This window comes from Pezoporus occidentalis, unplaced genomic scaffold (genome assembly GCF_034315485.1).
Source record: "Pezoporus occidentalis ecotype Australia unplaced genomic scaffold, CSIRO_AGI_Poc_V1 ctg576, whole genome shotgun sequence".
Classification (NCBI taxonomy): domain Eukaryota; kingdom Metazoa; phylum Chordata; class Aves; order Psittaciformes; family Psittacidae; genus Pezoporus; species Pezoporus occidentalis.
This window is the reverse complement of record NW_026915917.1, coordinates 18,162-40,043: the sequence shown is the minus strand read 5'-3', so window position 1 is coordinate 40,043 and position 21,882 is coordinate 18,162. Positions and strand designations below refer to the sequence as shown.

At 51.0% G+C, this 21,882-nt stretch overlaps 1 protein-coding gene across 1 annotated transcript; it reads left to right on the top strand.

Moving 5' to 3' along the window:
- Positions 1-3,182: 3,182 nt before the first annotated feature.
- On the top strand, positions 3,183-20,757 carry PRX (periaxin; the record flags this gene model as incomplete). The annotated part of the gene is made up of 2 exons (XM_062638617.1): positions 3,183-3,373; positions 3,461-20,757. Coding segments are annotated over 2 exons (16,838 nt in total), but the record flags the coding sequence as incomplete, so codon positions are not given.
- Between the last annotated feature and the right edge of the window lie 1,125 nt (positions 20,758-21,882).

Genomic DNA, 21,882 nt, shown 5'->3' with positions numbered 1-21,882 from the left:
ATGGAGTCTCCCCACAAGCTTTAGTTTCTTCAAGAAATAACTGTTCCATCACAGGTCCTGCACAGACTGGAGTGGATACCTGCTCTGGTGCTTGAAGCACCTCCATCCCACCCACCACCCTCCTCCTCTTCCTCTGATCCTGGGGTTCGCTCCACTGTTTGTTACTCGTTTGGTTACTTTCTCCTCAATCTGTCCAGCAGTTCTACCTTTTTCTTAAATGTTTTCTCAGAGGTGGTACCAGCTTCATTAATGGGCTCTGCTGTGTTCTGCAATGGGTTCAGCAGAGGGCAGCCCCTGGCCTTCTCCCACAGAGGCATTTGCTGTAGCCCCCTGCTGCCAGCACCCTGATGTCTCACACACAGCACAGCTGTCAACAAGGGAAGGGGTTAAAATCCGATGGCTGGTACGAAAATTTTAGAACATTAAAATTTTGCCTGTGTTAACAACATGCACCCTGTTCTCAACCAAGCAAGGGCCAGCTTCCAATCAATCATTGCTTCCAGCCAGTACTTTTAACTGCTTGCATCATTAATCTGTAGCCTCTTCAAAATTTGAAAAATAAATCCCATATTTTTATGGAAGAACAGGTCAGAAATCAAGATTAGTTTCTTAAATTGGATATAAGTCCCACTGTAAGGCTTGTAAATGTTGCAAAATAATGTGGTTTTGACTAATGAGCACTTTACTGCAAATATAACCTATGTTAAAAAGCCACATAGTTTCAGTTTCTGCATTTTAATATCTTTCACATAACTTTCTGAAGAGAATTTGACATACTGTTTAAAATATAGAGAAATTCAAACATAAGCATTTTATGACAGTTAAAATATTTGTCTTTATATATAGACTATATCAACAACATATTGTGTTATGCTGGTTTTGAATACCAAAATACAAAAATGCAGCCTAGATATCCTTAACCATGGTAACACAGTTCTACAAATACAGTAATAAATATTAAAACCTATGTAATGCATGTATGGAAAACCTAGACTTTTTGAGACATGCAGGGTCATTTCTGCTTTGCAGAACCTTAAGAGAGACATCACTTTAATGAGACAAAAAAAAGAGGACAATTTAGGAGCAGAGTCAAGGATTTATGATAGATCTGTACAGAAGCTGTGGAAGTTTTAGGCATCTATCTGCCATTTTATATGTCAAGATCTAAAGGTTACAATGTCAACGCCACATCTAGATGAAGGTGCCTAATCCAAGAGGTACTTGTGTCTTTGACTTCAAAGTATTCCAGGTGTGGAGAACTCTGTTCTGTACATGTCATTGAAGGCCATCTTATTGCAACACAAAGCATGGTTCGCAGCTGAAACTTCCAGGATTTGCAAATTTCTTTGCAGAAGGTGAGTTTGATTTTCCAAAGGTCCACACAGGTGGAATTATCTCTGGGCTCTGCTTTTTACATCTGGCTCAGTTCCTTCTCCTACTTGAAAAATTATAATAATTTTTACCAAACACTATCTTTGCAACAAACCATGGGTATTTTCAGGAGATATGTCCTTCTATTACCTCCTGTTGAATCAGAAGCTTAAGCAATTACCATGCAACGAGGAATAAAGAGAGCAAATATGAATGAAAATGACTTTTATCATCTAATAAATAGACTCTCATCTGAAAAATTTCCCATCCTTTTCCAGCAATATTTCCTAGACTCTTCCACTAAAAATTCATAGGAGTAAAATCTGGAATCCTATACTGAAATACTTCACAGAATCATAGAACAGTTAGGGTTGGAAAGGACCTTAAGATCATCGATTCCAACCCCTCTGCCATGGGCAGGGACATCTCACACTAGACCATGTTGCCAAGTTCTCTGTCCAACCCAGACTTGAACACCACCAGGGATGGAGCATTCACAACTTCCCTGAGCAACCCATTCCAGTGCCTCACCATCCTCACAGTAAAGAACTGCTTTCTTATATTTAACCTGAAAAAAAAAAAGCAGAGATGTGTAACACCTGAAGAGTTACAGCAAGCTTGATTTTGCTTTGACATACTACGGAAATGTAACAGAACAATTACATATAAAACCAAAGAAATCTAAACTAAACTGGAATATAGCAGCAACACTTTATATGCATATTGAATGCCAAAGAGGAATGGAGGTGGAGAAGTTAAAATAAATAAAATGTCTTCTGTAGCAAGCTATTGCAGTTTATAGAATTCTTGCCTCTGACAACTTCCCAAGGTTCCTCAGCTAATATTGACACACTGAATAAACGGAAAATAGCACATTTTATCCTAGTCTATGGTTTCCAGCAGAATCAATAAAGTTGAAGGACAACAGAAATGTGATTAACCCTTTAATCCACAGGACCAAAATTGACACAGCAGAATATCATCTCTGCAAACATCCTAATGAATTTTAATGCAGAAAAACTCAGAGGGTTGATTTCAGGATGAATTAGTGCTCTAAGAGAAATTTTGAGACAGAATACCTTTTACTAAGTACCATCCATCTTGCACGCAAAAGTGGAGAGAGAGACAGATTTGGTTTTTTTTCATTTAAGGGATATAATAAGCCATGTTTTCTTAAAAAAAAAAAATTAAAAAAAAAAAAGATAATTTTTTTCCCAGGGTAGTAAAATGGCTCTGTAAAAAGCCTCTGTGAACTTTGATCTTCCTCTTAAAGAGTGTAAACAGATGCATACTTATAAAAAATGTGAGTCAAGATAAATAAGTTACACAGTAGTACTCAATCACTTGTTCTTTGTTGCAATCATTTCCTTTTTCTGTAACTTGCATATTTTCAGTGTAAGCGTACTAGGTCCAAGGTCCAAAGTCCTGACTCTGCTCTTCCTTACACCTCTGGGAATCAGAATGAGATGCAATTATAAAACTAGGGATGGACCCAAACCCCATTTCCCACCCCCTCCTCTCTCCCTCACCCCATTTCCCACCCCCTCCTCTCTCCCTCACCCCATTTCCCTCCCCCTCCTCTCTCCATCACCCCATTTCCCTGCCCCTCCTCTCTCCATCACCCCATTTCCCACCCCCTCCTCTCTCCATCACCCCATTTCCCACCCCCTCCTCTCTCCATCACCCCATTTCCCACCCCCTCCTCTCTCCATCACCCCATTTCCCACCCCCTCCTCGCTCCACCACCCCATAGCTCACTCACGGTCGCTCCCCACCTCCCTGACCCCTCTCCCTCTGCTCGCCCCACGCAGGGGACCAGATCGTGAGCGCCACGGTCTACTTTGACAACCTGCAGTCGGGGGAGGTGGCCCAGCTCCTCACCACCATGGGGCACCACACGGTGGGCTTGCGCCTGCAGCGCCGAGGGGACAAGTCCCCAGGGCCGGGACAGACTTGGCCCCACGACGTGTTCATGGGGGGCAGCAGCCCTGAGGTTGTGCTGGTGAGTGATGGGCGATGGGGCTGGGAGGAGGAGGAGGAGGAGGAAGAGGAAGAGTCGTGGTGCTGATGAAGGTCTCTTGGCTTCCAGAGTGGAGATGATGAGGAATACAGGAGGATCTACACCACGAAGATCAAGCCGCGGCTCAAGTCGGAGGAGGTGCTGGAGGTGGAAGGTGCTGGGGTGCAGAGCAGCACCATCACCGTCACCAAGAGGGTGACAGCCTACACCGTCGATGTCACCCGCCACGACGGGGCCAAAGGCGTCGACGTCGTCGGAACAGACTTCAAGGTCCGCATCCCGACCCAGGAGCTCAGCCATGGCATGGAAACCAACGTTGATCCAGGGAAAGTCATCATGGATGCTCCAGGCCCGGCGGCCGGACCTTGTGCCCCAAAACTGGGAAAAGCCGGGATAACGGTGTCGGGATCGATGGATGCTCCCGGTGGGGAAACTGGAAGCCCTATTGTGGTGGAGGTGCCGGGATATGACGGCTCCGGCTCGCTGTCAGTGGGGTCCCCGGGCGGCTCCATCCCCATTGGACAAACGGGATCCCTGGATGCGGGTTTCCACGTCAAGGGGCCCCGGTTGGATGGGAAAGGCCTCGGTTCCAGTGTGGATGCTCAAGGGGAGCTGCCGGGGGGGATGCTCTCAAATGCTGCTGCTGCCCCTTGTGTGCAGGGGGGGATCCAAGCTCCCGGTGTGGAAGTTTCCTTCCCAGCCATGGAAAGCCCAGCTCTGGACGTGGGAAAAATCCAGATTCCTGTGTTGAAAATGCCCAAATTCGGGTTCCCGGTCTTGGGCTCCGATGCTCCGGCACCATCGGCTCCATTCATGGACGTCCCCTCCTCATCCATCCAAGTCACAGGACCTGAAATCCCAGCTCCCTCCGTTGAAATCCCAGCTCCCTCCATTGAAATCCCATCCCCGCAGGTGGATGTGGGGCTGAAGGGAGCAGTGAAAGTCCCCGGTGTGGAGCTCCCAGCAGCCCATGTGGACATTCCCGGTGCCAAAGGGAAGCTCCGGATGCCAACCGTGAGCCTTCCCAAAGGTGCTGCTGTGGAAGCGGCGCTCCCGACGGTGGGACCAGCGGCACCTGAGGCTGATGTCTGCATTCCCGACGTGGCCATGGAAGGGGAATGGAAAGGCCCCAAGTTCAAGAAGGTGGAAACTCCTCAGATCTCCCTCTCGGATGTGAACCTGCAGCTGAAAGGCCCCCACGCAAAGGGCGATGCCGGTGTCACCGTGCCCAGGGTGGAAGGAGAAGTCAAAGGACTCGGCCCCAAGGGTCTCAAGGTGGACGTGAAGGCTCCTGGTGTTGAGTTTGAAAGCCCAGAGGGGCTCCTGAAAGGCCCTGGTGTATCCGCACCAGAGCTGGACCTCCATGGGAAGGGCCCTAAGCTCAAAGGAGACCTGGATGTTGCTGTCCCAAAGCTGGGTGCTGACTTGAAAGGACCCCAGCTCGACATCGGCGGCCCCAAGGTGGGAATGGCCATTCCTGATGTCAACGTTAAAGGCCCCAAAGTCGCGATGCCGGAGGTGCACGTGAAGACCCCCCATATCTCCATGCCTGACATCGACCTCAACCTGAAAGGGCCCAAAGTGAAAGGAGACCACGATGTTTCAGCCCCTAAACTGGAAGGGGAGCTCAAAGCCCCTGGGCTCGACATCAAAGGCCCCAAGGTTGACATTGAAGCCCCAGATGTGGACGTTCACGGTCCTGAAGGCAAACTGAAGATGCCCAAGCTGAAGATGCCCAAGTTTGGGGTGAAGGGAGAGGTCCCCGATGTGGCTGTGACCCTTCCCAAGGGAGAGGTGGACGTCTCTGGTCCCAGGGTTGACGTTGATGTGCCCAATGTGGACATCAAAGGGCTAGAAGGAAAACTGAAGGGCCCCGAGGTGAAGATGCCCGAGATGCTCATCACAGCCCCAAAGGTCTCGGTGCCAGACGTTGACCTGAACCTGAAGGGCCCCAAGGTGAAGGGTGGTGTGGAGGTCTCCATCCCCACAGTAAGAGCTGATCTGAAGGGTCCAGAACTAGAGCTCAAGGGCCCCGAGGTTGACATTGAAGCCCCCGATGTGGACATTCATGGTCCTGAAGGCAAACTGAAGATGCCCAAGCTGAAGATGCCCAAGTTTGGGGTGAAGGGAGAGGCCCCCGACGTTGATGTGATGCTCCCAAAGGGTAAAGTGGACATCTCTGGCCCTGGCTTTGATGTTGATGTGCCCAGTGTGGACATCAAAGGGCCAGAAGGGAAACTGAAAGGCCCCAAGGTGAAGATGCCGGACGTGAGCTTCAAGACCCCCCAGATCTCCATGCCTGACATCGACCTGAACCTGAAAGGGCCCAAAGTGAAGGGAGACCTCGATGTTTCTGCCCCTAAACTGGAAGGGGAGCTCAAAGCCCCTGGGCTCGACATCAAAGGCCCCAAGGTTGACATTGAAGCCCCAGATGTGGACATTCATGGTCCTGAAGGCAAACTGAAGATGCCCAAGCTGAAGATGCCCAAGTTTGGGGTGAAGGGAGAGGTCCCCGATGTGGCTGTGACCCTTCCCAAGGGCGAGGTGGACATTTCTGGTCCCAGGGTTGACATTGATGTGCCCAATGTGGACATCAAAGGGCCAGAAGGGAAAGGTCTCGCACTGAAAATGCCCGAACTGAACATCCAGACCCCCAAATTGTCCACGCCAGATGTAGATCTCAGCTTGAAAGGCCCCAAAATAGGCATGGAAGGTCCCAAAGTGGATGTTGAGATGCCCGAGGTGGACTTGGAATGCCCAGAAGGGAAAATAAAAGGCCCCAAATTCAAGATGCCCAAGCTCAATATCAAGACGCCGAAGATCTCGATGCCCGATGTGGATTTGAACTTGAAGGGGCACAAAGTGAAAGGAGAGGTGGACGTTTCTCTTCCAAAGGTAGAAGGTGACTTGAAAGAACCTGGTGTTACCATCAAGGGGCCCAAAGTAGATGTGGAGGTGCCAGATGTCAACCTGGAAGGTCCAGAAGCCAAACTGAAGATGCCCAAAATGAAACTGCCTCAATTCCATGTGTCTGGTCCGAAGATTGAGGGACCTGATGTGGACATCAATGTGCCAAAAGGAGAGATAGAAGTTTCGGGACCAGAGGTAGATCTTGAAGGGCCAGAGCTGGATGTTGGAGGAGCAGAAGGTAAATGGAAAGGCCCCAAGTTCAGGATGCCGAAGCTGAATATCAAGACCCCCAAAATCTCCATGCCCGACGTAGATTTGAACCTGAAGGGACCGAAGGTGAAAGGAGAGATGGATGTCGCAGCTCCGAAGCTAGAAGGTGAATTGAAAGGTCCAGACGTAGACATCAAGGGGCCGAAAGTCGATGTTGAGGCACCCAACATTGATCTGGAGTGTCCTGAGGGGAAGCTGAAGGGCCCCAAGTTCAAGATGCCCGAGATGCACATCAAGGCTCCAAAGATCTCCATGCCTGACGTTGACTTCAACCTGAAAGGACCCAGCATGAAAGGGGACATCGAAGTCTCAGCTCCCAAGCTTGAAGGTGACCTGAAGGCTCCCGACGTGGACATCAAGGGCCCCAAAGTGGATATTGAGGCCCCAGACGTGAACATTCAAGGCCCAGAAGGGAAGTTCAAGATGCCCAAGTTCAAGATGCCCAAGTTCGGGATGCCGGGATTCAAAGCGGAAGGTCCAGAGGTGGACGTGAACCTGCCAAAAGGAGATGTTGATGTTTCTGCCCCAAAGGTAGATATTGAGATGCCAAGTGTGGACATTGAAGGTCCAGAGGGGAAACTGAAAGGCCCCAAGTTCAAGATGCCTGAGATGCACATCAAGGCTCCCAAGATCTCCATGCCTGACATTGACTTGAACCTGAAAGGTCCCAAAGTGAAGGGAGATGTGGACGTGTCTCTTCCCAAGGTAGAAGGTGAATTGAAAGGCCCAGAAATAGACATCCAAGGTCCCAAAGTTGATGTTGACCTTCCTGATGTTGAACTGGAAGGTCCCGAGGGGAAGCTGAAAGGTCCTAAGTTCAAGATGCCCGAGATGCACATCAAGGCTCCCAAGTTCTCCATGCCTGATGTTGACTTCAATCTGAAGGGGCCCAAAGTGAAGGGTGATGTGGATGTGTCTGTTCCAAAGCTCGAGGGTGACATAAAATGTCCCGATGTTGACATCAAGGGCCCCAAAGTGGACATTGAGGCCCCAGATGTGAACATTCAAGGCCCAGAAGGAAAGTTCAAGATGCCCAAGTTCAAGATGCCCAAGTTCGGGATGCCGGGTTTCAAAGCGGAAGGTCCAGAGGTGGATGTGAACCTGCCCACAGGAAGCCTGGATGTTTCTGCTCCAAAGGTGGACATTGAGGGTCCAGAGGTGGACATTGAAGGTCCTGAGGGGAAAGTAAAAGGCCCCAAGTTCAAGATGCCCGAGATGCACATCAAGGCTCCCAAGATCTCCATGCCTGACATTGACCTGAACCTGAAGGGGCCCAAAGTGAAGGGAGATGTGGACGTGTCTCTACCCAAGGTAGAAGGTGAATTGAAAGGCCCAGAATTGGATATCAAAGGTCCCAAAGTCGATGTTGACCTTCCTGATGTAGAGCTGGAAGGCCCCGAGGGGAAGCTGAAGGGCCCCAAGTTCAAGATGCCCGAGATGCACATCAAGGCTCCCAAAATCTCCATGCCTGATGTTGACTTCAATCTGAAGGGGCCCAAGCTAAAGGGAGATGTGGATGTGTCTGTCCCAAAGCTCGAGGGTGACCTGAATGCTCCTGATGTGGACATTAAGGGCCCCAAAGTGGACATTGAGGCCCCAGACGTGAACATTCAAGGGCCAGAAGGAAAGTTCAAGATGCCCAAGTTCAAGATGCCCAAGTTCGGGATGCCAGGATTCAAAGCGGAAGGTCCAGAGGTTGACGTGAACCTGCCCACAGGAAGCCTGGATGTTTCTGCTCCAAAGGTGGACATTGAATGTCCAGAGGTGGACATTGAAGGTCCGGAAGGGAAACTGAAAGGCCCCAAGTTTAAGATGCCCGAGATGCACATCAAGGCTCCCAAGATCTCCATGCCTGACATTGACTTGAACCTGAAGGGCCCCAAAGTGAAGGGAGATGTTGATGTTTCTCTTCCAAAGCTTGAAGGTGACCTGAAGGCTCCTGATATTGACATCAAAGGCCCCAAAGTGGACATTGAGGGTCCCGATGTCAACGTTCATGGCCCAGAAGGAAAGTTCAAGATGCCCAAGTTCAAGATGCCCAAGTTCGGGATGCCGGGATTCAAAGCGGAAGGTCCAGAGGTGGACGTGAACCTGCCAAAAGGAGATGTTGATGTTTCCGGCCCAAAGGTGGATGTTGAGATGCCAAGTGTGGACATTGAATGTCCAGAGGGGAAGCTGAAAGGGCCCAAGTTCAAGATGCCTGAGATGCACATCAAGGCTCCCAAGATCTCCATGCCTGACATTGACTTGAACCTGAAGGGCCCCAAGGTGAAGGGTGGTGCTGATGTTTCTGTACCACCACTTGAAGGTGAATTGAAGGGACCTGATGTGAGTATTAAAGGTCCGAAGTTGGATGTGGATGTTCCTGATCTTGATATTGAAGGTCCTGAGGGAAAATGGAAAGGGCCCAAGATAAAGATGCCCGAGATGCACATCAAGGCTCCCAAATTTTCAATGCCTGATGTAGACCTCAACTTGAAAGGTCCCAAAGTGAAGGGTGAACTGGATGTTTCTGCTCCCAAAATTGAGGGGGACATCAAAGGGCCAGATCTGGAACTTAAGGGGCCCCAAGTGGACATAGATGTGCCTGACCTTGACATTGAGTGTCCCGAGGGGAAGCTGAAGGGTCCCAAGTTCAAGATGCCCGAGATGCACATTAAGGCTCCCAAGATCTCGATGCCGGACTTTGACCTGAACCTGAAAGGTCCCAAAGTGAAGGGGGACGTGGACGTGTCCGTGCCAAAGCTGGAGGGTGATTTGCAAGGTCCAGATATTGACATCAAAGGCCCTAAACTGGATGTGAACGTTCCTGACATTGACCTCGAGTGTCCAGAAGCAAAAATTAAAGGCCCCAAGTTCAGGATGCCTGAGATGCACTTCAAGACCCCCAGGATCTCCATGCCTGACATCGACCTCAACCTCAAAGGTCCCAAGCTAAAGGGAGACCTGGATGTTTCTGCCCCCAAACTGGAGGGTGACCTGAAAGGCCCCGATGTGGATATCAAAGGACCCAAACTGGACATAGAAGCACCTGATGTGGATATTGAGGTCCCAGAGGGGAAGCTGAAGGGTCCCAAGTTCAAGATGCCAGAAATGCATTTCAAAGCCCCCAAGATTTCAATGCCAGACTTTGACCTGAACCTGAAAGGTCCCAAAGTGAAGGGGGACGTGGATGTGTCTGTGCCAAAGCTGGAGGGTGATTTGAAAGGTCCAGATATTGACATCAAAGGCCCTAAACTGGACGTTGACCTTCCTGATGTTGAACTGGAAGGTCCTGAAGGGAAACTAAAAGGCCCCAAGTTCAAGATGCCCGAGATGCACATCAAGGCTCCCAAGATCTCCATGCCTGACATTGACCTGAACCTGAAGGGCCCCAAAGTGAAGGGAGATGTGGACGTGTCACTACCCAAGGTCGAGGGTGACTTGAAAGGCCCAGAACTGGATGTCAAAGGTCCCAAAGTCAATGTTGACCTTCCTGATGTTGAACTAGAATGTCCCGAGGGGAAGCTGAAAGGTCCCAAGTTCAAGATGCCTGAGATGCACATCAAGGCACCCAAGATCTCCATGCCTGATGTTGACTTCAACCTGAAGGGGCCCAAGCTAAAGGGAGATGTGGATGTGTCTGTTCCAAAGCTCGAGGGTGACCTAAAATGTCCCGATGTTGATATCAAGGGCCCCAAAGTGGACATTGAGGCCCCAGATGTGAACATTCAAGGGCCAGAAGGAAAGTTCAAGATGCCCAAGTTCAAGATGCCCAAGTTCGGGATGCCGGGCTTCAAAGCGGAAGGTCCAGAGGTGGACGTGAACCTCCCAAAGGGAGAATTTGATGTTTCTGCTCCAAAGGTGGATGTTGAGATGCCAAGTGTGGACATTGAAGGTCCAGAGGGGAAGCTGAAGGGCCCCAAGTTCAAGATGCCTGAGATGCACATTAAGGCTCCCAAGATCTCCATGCCTGACATTGACTTGAACCTGAAAGGTCCCAAAGTGAAGGGAGATGTGGACGTGTCTCTTCCCAAGGTCGAGGGTGAATTGAAAGGCCCAGAAATAGACATCAAAGGTCCCAAAGTCAATGTTGACCTTCCCGATGTTGAACTGGAAGGCCCAGAGGGGAAGCTGAAGGGCCCCAAGTTGAAGATGCCGGAGATGCACATCAAGGCACCCAAGATCTCCATGCCTGATGTTGACTTCAACCTGAAGGGGCCCAAGCTAAAGGGAGATGTGGATGTGTCTGTCCCAAAGTTCGAGGGTGACCTGAATGCTCCTGATGTGGACATTAAGGGCCCCAAAGTGGACATTGAGGCCCCAGACGTGAACATTCAAGGCCCAGAAGGAAAGTTCAAGATGCCCAAGTTCAAGATGCCCAAGTTCGGGATGCCGGGCTTCAAAGCGGAAGGTCCAGAGGTGGACGTGAACCTCCCAAAGGGAGATATTGATGTTTCTGGCCCAAAGGTAGATATTGAGATGCCAAGTGTGGACATTGAAGGTCCAGAGGGGAAGCTGAAAGGGCCCAAGTTCAAGATGCCTGAGATGCACATTAAGGCTCCCAAGATCTCCATGCCTGACATTGACTTGAACCTGAAAGGTCCCAAAGTGAAGGGAGATGTGGACGTGTCTCTTCCCAAGGTAGAAGGTGAATTGAAAGGCCCAGAAATAGACATCCAAGGTCCCAAAGTTGATGTTGACCTTCCCGATGTAGAGCTGGAAGGTCCTGAGGGGAAGCTGAAGGGCCCCAAGTTCAAGATGCCCGAGATGCACATCAAGGCACCGAAATTCTCCATGCCCGATGTTGACTTCAACCTGAAGGGGCCCAAGCTAAAGGGAGATGTGGATGTGTCTGTTCCAAAGCTCGAGGGTGACCTGAAGGCTCCTGATGTGGACATTAAGGGCCCCAAAGTGGACATTGAGGCCCCAGACGTGAACATTCAAGGGCCAGAAGGGAAGTTCAAGATGCCCAAGTTCAAGATGCCCAAGTTCGGGATGCCGGGTTTCAAAGCGGAAGGTCCAGAGGTGGACGTGAACCTGCCCACAGGAAGCCTGGATGTTTCTGCTCCAAAGGTGGACCTTGAAGGTCCAGAGGCGGACATTGAGGGTCCTGAGGGGAAGCTGAAGGGCCCCAAGTTCAAGATGCCCGAGATGCACATCAAGGCTCCCAAGATCTCCATGCCTGACATTGACTTGAATCTGAAGGGCCCCAAAGTGAAGGGAGATGTGGACGTGTCTCTTCCCAAGTTGGAAGGTGACTTAAAGGGCCCTGAAATAGATATCCAAGCTCCCAAAGTCGATATTGACCTTCCTGATGTAGAACTGGAAGGTCCCGAGGGGAAGCTGAAAGGCCCCAAGTTCAAGATGCCCGAGATGCACATCAAGGCTCCCAAAATCTCCATGCCTGATGTTGACTTCAATCTGAAGGGGCCCAAGCTAAAGGGAGATGTGGATGTGTCTGTTCCAAAGCTCGAGGGTGACCTGAATGCTCCTGATGTAGACATCAAAGGCCCCAAAGTGGACATTGAGGCCCCAGACATGAACATTCAAGGGCCAGAAGGGAAGTTCAAGATGCCCAAGTTCAAGATGCCCAAGTTCGGGATGCCGGGATTCAAAGCGGAAGGTCCAGAGGTGGACGTGAACCTGCCCACAGGAAGCCTGGATGTTTCTGCTCCAAATGTGGACATTGAAGGTCCAGAGGTGGACATTGAGGGTCCTGACGGGAAACTGAAAGGCCCCAAGTTCAAGATGCCCGAGATGCACATCAAGGCTCCCAAGATCTCCATGCCTGATGTGGACTTCAATCTGAAGGGCCCTAAGCTGAAGGGAGATGTGGACGTGTCTCTTCCCAAGGTAGAAGGTGAATTGAAAGGTCCAGAACTGGATATCAAAGGTCCCAAAGTCAATGTTGACCTTCCTGATGTTGAACTGGAAGGCCCAGAGGGGAAGTTGAAAGGCCCGAAGTTCAAGATGCCCGAGATGCACATCAAGGCTCCCAAGTTCTCCATGCCCGACGTTGACTTCAACCTCAAGGGGCCCAAAGTTAAGGGAGATGTGGACGTGTCTCTCCCAAAGCTCGAGGGTGACCTGAAGGCTCCTGATGTGGACATCAAAGGCCCCAAAGTGGACATTGAGGCCCCAGACGTGGACATTCATGGCCCTGAAGGTAAAATTAAGATGCCCAAGTTCAAGATGCCCAAGTTTGGGTTGTCTGGGTTGAAAGGAGAAGGCCCAGATCTTGATGTCAACCTTCCTGAGGCCGATGTTGCTATTTCGGGTCCCAAGGTTGATGTTTCTGTTCCTGACCTGGACATTGAAGGGCCAGAAGGGAAACTGAAGGGCCCTAAATTGAAGAAGCCTGAGATTGGCTTCAATGTTCCCAAAATCTCCATGCCCGACATTGACTTACATCTGAAAGGTCCCAAAGTGAAAGGGGACATTGATCCTTCTATTCCCAAAGTAGAAGCTGAGCTGAAGAGTCCCAAGCTGGACATCAAAGGGCCAGAGGTTGAGGTTGAGGGACCAAAGCTTGATCTTGAAGGAAAAGGGAAAAAATCCAGGTTTAAACTCCCCAAATTTGGCTTTTCTGGCCCCAAAGTGCAAAGCCCTGAGGTGGACCTGAAAGTGAAGAAACCTGAGGTTGAGCTGTCCGGCCCGAAAGTTGATGTTGCTGCTCCAGAGGTGGATATTCAGGCAAAATCAAAGGGCTCCAAGTTCAAAATGCCTTTTCTGACCATTTCCTCACCCAAAGTCTCGATGCCAGATGTGGAGCTCAACCTAAAAGGGCATAAAGTGAAAGGAGACTTGGATGTTTCCAGCCCCAAGTTGGAAGGGGAACTGAAAGGGCCTGATTTGGACATCAAAGGCCCCAAAGTCAACATCGAGGCACCTGATGTGGATGTTCATGGACCAGAGGGAAAACTCAAGATGCCCAAGTTCAAGATGCCCAAGTTTGGGGTGTCAGGGTTTAAAGCAGAGGGGCCGGAGGTGGACCTCAGCATTCCCAAAGCAGAGCTGGATGTTTCAGGTCCCAAGCTGGATATGGAAGGTGCTGGCTTGGAGATAGAAGGTCCAGAGGGGAAGCTGAAGGGCCCCCACTTGAAGATGCCAGAATTGAACATCAAAGCACCCAAGATCTCCATGCCTGACATTGACCTGAACCTGAAAGGTCCCAAAGTGAAGGGAGATGTGGATGTGTCTCTTCCTCAAGTGGATCTGAAAGGCTCAGATGTGACTGTGAAAGGACCCAAAGTGGATGTCGAGGTTCCTGACCTTGACATTGAAGGTCCCAAAGGCAAATTGAAAGGCCCCAAGTTTAAAATGCCTGAAATGAACATCAAAGGTCCCCATATTTCCATGCCAGATTTGGACTTGAATTTGAAAGGTCCCAAGTCCAAAGGAGGGGTAGACATCGACCTTTCCGTGCCAAAAATGGAAGGGGACTTGAGTGTTCCAGACGTTAACATCCAGGGACCAAAGGTTGACACTGATGCTCCCGAGCTGGATGTTGAAGGAAAACTGAAAGGTCCCAAGTTCAAGATGCCCGAGATGCACATCAAGGCACCCAAGATCTCCATGCCTGATGTTGACTTCAACCTCAAAGGTCCAAGCCTGAAAGGAGACGTAGATATTTCTGCTCCAAAGCTCGAGGGTGACCTGAAGGCTCCTGACATCAGTATTGGGGGCCCCAAGGTTGACATTGAGGTGCCAGATGTGGACGTTCAAGGCCCAGAAGGAAAGTTCAAGATGCCCAAGTTCAAGATGCCCAAGTTCGGGATGCCGGGGTTCAAAGCGGAAGGTCCAGAGGTGGACGTGAACCTGCCCACAGGAAGCCTGGATGTTTCTGCTCCAAAGGTGGACATTGAAGGTCCAGAGTTGGACATTGAAGGTCCTGAGGGGAAACTGAAAGGCCCCAAGTTCAAGATGCCCGAGATGCACATCAAGGCTCCCAAGATCTCCATGCCTGACATTGACTTGAACCTGAAGGGCCCCAAAGTGAAGGGAGATGTGGACGTGTCTCTCCCCAAGGTAGAAGGTGAATTGAAAGGTCCGGAACTGGATATCAAAGGCCCCAAAGTGGACATAGATGTTCCTGATGTGGACATTGAAGGACCAGAAGGAAAACTGAAAGGCCCCAAACTGAAGATGCCTGAGATGCATTTTAAGGCCCCCAAGATCTCGATGCCGGACTTTGACCTGAACCTGAAAGGCCCAAAAGTGAAGGGGGATGTGGATGTGTCTGTGCCGTGCGTGGAAGGTGACCTGAAAGGCCCCAAAGTGGATGTTAAAGGTCCTGAGCTGGACATTGGTGCCCCAGATGTTCAAATAGAGGGCCCAGAAGGGAAATTGAAGGGTCCCAAGTTCAAGATGCCCGAGATGCATTTCAAAGCCCCCAAGATCTCCATGCCGGACTTTGACCTGAACCTGAAAGGTCCCAAAGTGAAGGGGGATGTGGATGTGTCTGTGCCAAAGCTGGAGGGTGATTTGAAAGGTCCAGATATTGACATCAAAGGCCCTAAACTGGACGTTGACCTTCCTGATGTTGAGCTGGAAGGTCCAGAGGGGAAGCTGAAGGGCCCCAAGTTCAAGATGCCTGACATGCACATCAAGGCTCCCAAGATCTCCATGCCTGACATTGACCTGAACCTGAAGGGGCCCAAAGTGAAGGGAGATGTGGACGTGTCACTACCCAAGGTAGAAGGTGAATTGAAAGGTCCAGATCTGGATATCAGAGGTCCCAAAGTCAATGTTGACCTTCCTGATGTTGAACTGGAAGGTCCCGAGGGGAAGCTGAAAGGCCCCAAGTTCAAGATGCCTGAGATGCACATCAAGGCACCCAAGATCTCCATGCCTGATGTTGACTTCAACCTTAAGGGGCCCAAGATAAAGGGAGATGTGGACGTTTCACTTCCCAAGCTTGAAGGTGATCTGAATGCTCCTGATGTGGACATCAAGGGCCCCAAAGTGGACATTGAGGCCCCAGATGTGAACATTCAAGGCCCAGAAGGAAAGTTCAAGATGCCCAAGTTCAAGATGCCCAAGTTTGGGATGCCGGGATTCAAAGCGGAAGGTCCAGAGGTGGACGTGAACCTCCCAAAAGGAGATGTTGATGTTTCTGCCCCAAAGGTAGATATTGAGATGCCAAGTGTGGACATTGAAGGTCCAGAGGGGAAGCTGAAAGGGCCCAAGTTCAAGATGCCCGAGATGCACATCAAGGCTCCCAAGATCTCCATGCCTGACATTGACTTGAACCTGAAAGGTCCCAAAGTGAAGGGAGATGTGGACGTGTCTCTACCCAAGGTAGAAGGTGAATTGAAAGGCCCAGAAATAGACATCAAAGGTCCCAAAGTCAATGTTGACCTTCCCGATGTAGAGCTGGAAGGCCCAGAGGGGAAGCTGAAGGGCCCCAAGTTCAAGATGCCCGAGATGCACATCAAGGCTCCCAAGTTCTCCATGCCCGATGTTGACTTCAACCTGAAGGGGCCCAAGCTAAAGGGAGATGTGGATGTGTCTGTCCCGAAGCTCGAGGGTGACCTGAAGGCTCCTGATGTGGACATCAAAGGCCCCAAAGTGGACATTGAGGCCCCAGACGTGAACATTCAAGGCCCAGAAGGAAAGTTCAAGATGCCCAAGTTCAAGATGCCCAAGTTCGGGATGCCGGGATTCAAAGCAGAAGGTCCAGAGGTGGACGTGAACCTGCCCACAGGAAGCCTGGATGTTTCTGCCCCAAAGGTGGACATTGAAGGTCCAGAGTTGGACATTGAAGGTCCTGAGGGGAAACTGAAAGGCCCCAAGTTCAAGATGCCCGAGATGCACATCAAGGCTCCCAAGATCTCCATGCCTGACATTGACTTGAATCTGAAGGGCCCCAAAGTGAAAGGAGATGTGGACGTGTCTGTGCCAGGAGTCGAGTGTGAACTGAAGGGTCCAGAGGTCAACATTGGAGGCCCTAAATTAGACATCGATGCCCCCAGTGTTGATGTTGAAGGTCCAGAGGGGAAATTCAAGCTGCCCAAGTTCAAGATGCCCAAGTTCTCCATGCCAGGCTTCAAAGGGGAGGGAGTGGATGTGGATGTGAACCTCCCCAAGGGAGACCTTGACCTCTCAGGCCCCAGCTTGGATGTGGAGGCTCCTGATGTCAGTGTGGATGGAAAAGTCAAAGGTCCCAAATTTACCATGCCCGAAATGCACATTAAGGCTCCCAAGGTCTCCCTCCCTGACGTTGACTTCAACATCAAAGGCCCCCAGCTGAAGGGAGGGGTGGATGTCTCTGGCCCCAGGCTTGAAGGTGACTTGAAAGCCCCGCAGATCGATGTGAAAGCCCCCAAAATCGACGTTGAGGTTCCTGATGTGGCCATTGAAGGTCCCGAGGGGAAGCTGAAGGGACCCAAGTTCAAGATGCCTGAGATGCACATCAAGGCCCCCAAGTTCTCCATGCCCGACGTTGACTTCAACCTGAAGGGCCCCAAAGTGAAGGGAGATGTGGATGTCTCTGCTCCAAAGCTGGAGGGGGATTTGCAGTGTCCAGAAGTTGACATCAAAGGCCCCAAGTTGGACATTGAGGCACCTGATGTGAACATTGAGGGGCCGGAGGGGAAACTGAAAGGCCCCAAGTTCAAGATGCCCGAGATGCACATCAAGGCTCCCCATATCTCCATTCCTGACATCGACCTCAACCTGAAAGGTCCAAAGCTTGAGGGAGGTCTCAAGGGACCTGAGATCGACATCAAGGGCCCCAAAGTAAATATTGAGGGTCCGGAGGTCAACGGGGATGGCCTGGACGGCAAAATGAAGCTGCCAAAAATGAAGCTGCCCAAGTTTGGCCTGAAAGGAGAAGGTCCTGATGTAGATGTGAACCTGCCAAAGGCAGAGGTGGATCTCTCAGGCCCCAAGGTTGATATCAGTGTCCCGGATGTGAGCATCGAAGGTCCAGAGGGCAAAGTGAAAGGCCCTAAACTGAAGATGCCTGAAGTGCACATGAACGTTCCCAAGATCTCGATGCCGGAGATCGATTTGAACTTGAAAGGCCACAAGACCAAGGGAGGCTTCGACATCTCCACCCCAAAGCTCGAAGGGAACCTGAAAGGTCCCGACGTTGACATCAAAGGTCCAGAGCTTGGGATCAAAGGCCCTGAGGTTGATGTTGAGTGTCCTGACCTGAGCATTGAAGGCCTGGAGGCAAATGTGAAGGTCCCCAAGTTGAAGAAGTCAAAGTTTGGGTTCGGGATGAAGAGCCCAAAGGCAGAAGTCAAGGGCCCAGGGGCCGATGTGGATCTACCCGAGGCAGAGCTGAACGTGGAGGCACCGGACATCAACCTCGCAGGCAAGGGCAAGAAGAGCAAGTTCAAGATGCCCAAACTTCACATGAGCGGCCCTAAAGTCAAAGGCAAGAAGGGGGGGTTCGACGTCAACGCGGCCGGGGGAGACCTCGACCTGGATGTGACCGCATCTGGTCTGGATGCAGCAGCCAAAGGGGAGGTTACGGTGAAGTCCCCCAAAGGGAAGAAGCCGATGTTTGGGAAAATCTCCTTCCCCGATGTGGAGTTTGACCTGAAATCTCATCGGTTCCGAGGAGACGCTTCCATGGCAGCCCCCAAGATTGAGGGGGAGCTCAAAGGGCCGGAGCTGGACGTGGCTGTGCCAGCGTTCAAAGGGGACCTGAAAGGTCCAAGTCTCAATGTGGACCTTGAAGCTCCTGATGTGAGCGTGAAGAAGCCCAAGTTCAACCTTCCCAGTGGGCAGATGGGAGCGGGGGGGTTGAAAATGGAAGGAGCCTCCATTGACGTTGCGGTTCCCTCTGTGTCGGTGCCAGATGTCGACTTCAATGTGAAAGGACCAAAGGGTGAGGTTAATGTTCCTGGAGCAGAACTGGAAGGTCCCGAAGGGAAACTGAAGTTGCCCAAGGTGGGGAAAATGGGTCTTGATCTGGGAATGCCGGATGTGAACCTGGATCTGTCTGTCCCAGCAATGGAAGGAAGCGTGAGCCTCCCTTCGGCTGATGCCAGCCTCCGAGGGGTGGATGTGAAGCTCCAAGGGCCCCAAATCTCCGGCCCTGAGTTTGATGCAAACCTGAAAGGACCAAAGCTAAAGGGAGATGTGGACGCTTCGAGTTCCCTGGAAGGGCCCAAGGTCAGCCTGGATGCGCCGGGAATTGACCTGGGAGGCTTGGGAGGGAAACTGAAGCTGCCCAAGTTCAAGTCCCCAACGATGGAGGGACCGGACCTGAAGGGAGGCATCGAGTGCTCCATGGAGGCAAAAGCCCCAGGGGCAAATCTCAACCTGGGCACCGCAGGCATCGATATCAGAGGGCCCTCAGTGGATGTTTCAGCCCCGGATCTGGATGTGAACCTGAAAGGACCAAAGTTGAAAGGAGACTTGGACGTCCAATGCCCCAAAGCATCGGTGGACGCGTCTGACGCCGGCTTCGAGATCCTGGGTGGCACCATCAAGCTCCCATCCCTCAAGCTCCCCCAGTTTGGGCTTTCCAGCCCCGGTGTGGATGGAGCTGATGTTGGCATCAACCTTGAAGGTCCCCAGGTGAAAGGAGGCCTGAAGGGCTCCGGCGTTGGGCTGGAAGGACCCAACGTGGAAGTGAAAGGGCCTCACGTTTCCCTGCCAGATGCTGACCTGAAGCTGAAAGGACCAAACCTGGATGTCACCGGTGAGATCAGAGCTCCAAAAGTCAGCGTGGAAGCACCTCATGTGGGTATCAAGGAGCCCAGTGCTAGCATCCACGTGGATGCTCCGGCCATGGATGCGTCTGCCCTGAAAGGATCGGGGTCTGGGTTGAACGTCAACGTGAAAGGGCCAAAGCTCCACATCAGCGGCTCAAAGGGAGGTCCCGGGGTCAGCGCGGGTGCCCCAGAGCCCAGTGTTGGCAAAGTTTCCTTCCCCAAGCTGCGGATGCCCAAGTTTGTGTTTTCTGACCCGGAGGTGAAGGGCAGGGAGATGGGGGTGGATGTGGAGTTCCCCGATGCCCACATCCAGGCCGGCGCCGCGGAGCTGGAGCTCGAAGATGCTGACGTCCGCCTGAAGAAATCCAAGCTCAAGATGCCCAAGTTCAACTTCTCCAAGCAGAAAGGGAAGAGCAGCGGGGCCCTGGGCTCCCCAGAGGCATCAGGGTCCAGAGGGGACCTGAAGAGCTCCAAGGGCAGTTTGGGCTCAGCAGAAGGGGAGCTGGATGGGGCCGAGGCGCCGTCGGCCAAGGCCAAGTTCTCCTTGTTCAAGAGCAGGAAGACGCGGCACCGATCGTCGTCATTCAGCGACGAGCGCTCGGCCCATTCCCCGCCATTGGGAGCGCTGGAGCTGGACGCCGGTGACAAAGGCAAAGCGGGCAGGATGAAATTCGGGACGTTCGGGGGCATCGGCTCCAAAACCAAAGGCTCCTATGAGGTGACCGGCAGCGACGAGGAGCTGCCCAAGGCGCCCGGCGTCGCCAAGAAGTCGCGGTTGTCATCGTCCTCCAGCACCGACAGCGCGACCAAGGGTGGCTTCCGCGTGCCCGGCGTGGAGCTGACGGTGGCCAAGAGGAAGGAGCAGCCGGGCTGCACGTAGGGGCCGTTGTATATAGGGAGCCCCATATGGGTCTGTAGATACGTTTTGTAGCTCGGGCTCCCCATCCTTCTGTAACCCCATATCCCAACCCTACAAAGAGCCAAGCGGGAGCTTCGCCCGCACTCGGAATGTCGGCTTGTGCATGGAATGCTGAGAGCTGTGCCGGCTATTTTTGATATAACTCTTATTCCTCCCCTCCCCCTTGTTTGACCGGATATTTTCAGTGTTTTGGGTCATGGAAATGGGATTTTGGGTTTTTTTTTTGGTTCTTTTTCTTGCTCGGTGGGGGCTGAAGAAATGGAGCTTTAAGAAAAGGCACCCTGGAACGGAGCCGCGGGGCCGAGCCGCGTGATTCCCATGGTTGGGATGCACCAGGATATCGGATAACGGGGAGGGAAAAGGACAAGCTGTGACCCGGTGGTGCAGGAAAACAACTCCAAAGGCTTTGACTCTTCACCCCCCCCTCCATGCCCAAGGGCTGGTTTTGGGTTGGTTTATGAGATTTTCACTCGTCCTTCGTTGCCTTTAACGCATTTGTGCCTTTCTTTGATGAAAAGAGACAGAAAAAGAACCAAAACCCCCCAAATCTCGTTGAACAGTTCTGGTTTGAGGGTCAAAACCGAAAAATGCAGCAATAAACAAACAAAAAAAAAAAAAAACCAAACAAAAAACCAAAGCAAAAGCCCCTTTTTTTAGCACTTTAACAGCAAAATAATCGCGGCGTCAGAAGAATGATCTTGTAAAATGCAAATAAAACGTTTATTAACCGGGATTTGGCCGTTGTCTTTGGTTTTTTTTGGGGGGGGTTAAGGGTTATTTAGTGGATAATTTGGGGGGAGGGTGCCCCTCGCTATGGGGCATTCCACTTCCACCCCCCCACACGCGGGCTGGGGTTAGCGCTCCTCCAGTCCCGAAGGGGGCGCTGTTCTCTGCCAGCCGCCTCCCATCCCTATGGGACACCTCCAAGCACAAGGGGGCGCTGTTTCACACAGCGGGCATGCCGGAAGTTGCCTGTTGTAGTCGCCACGTTGGCCGCAGTGCACGCTGGGAGTTATAGTTCAGCACAGACATCCGTCGGCCATGTTGCCCCGGTGCATGCTGGGAGTCGTAGTTCTTGATGGATCCCTGTCGGCCATGTTGCCCCGGTGCATGCTGGGAGCTGTAGTTCTTGATGGCTCCCTGTCGGCCATGTTGCCCCGGTGCATGCTGGGAGCTGTAGTTCTCATCTCTGGCTCCTTGTCGGGCACGTAATTCCCGGTTATGTTGTATTCTATTCTTACGTAACAATATATATTTATTATATTATATTATAATGTAATAAGACATATTACACGATATCCTAACATATTATTATATGATGGTGTACATATTCTATTTTACCCTATTCTACTCTAAGAAGATGCATTGAATTGCATTATATTATAGCATATTGTCTATTCTATTCAGATATATTACATTCTAGTCTATTCTATTATTGACATAAGCTATAATATTGTCTTAAATTATATTCTTTTATATTATTATGTATCAGATTCTCCTGTAATAAGATGTATTACATTGTATTCTCCCATATTATTAGACAATCTATCTAGTCTATTCTAATAAGACATATCAGATCACCTTCTAGATAATATATTTTAATTGAATGATTCTTTTCTATTCTCTTTTGGCAAATTGAATCACCATATATGCCACAAGTTCAGTTCTATTCTATTCTATTCTATTCTATTCTATTCTATTCTATTCTATTCTATTCAATCTGATGCATTCTATCG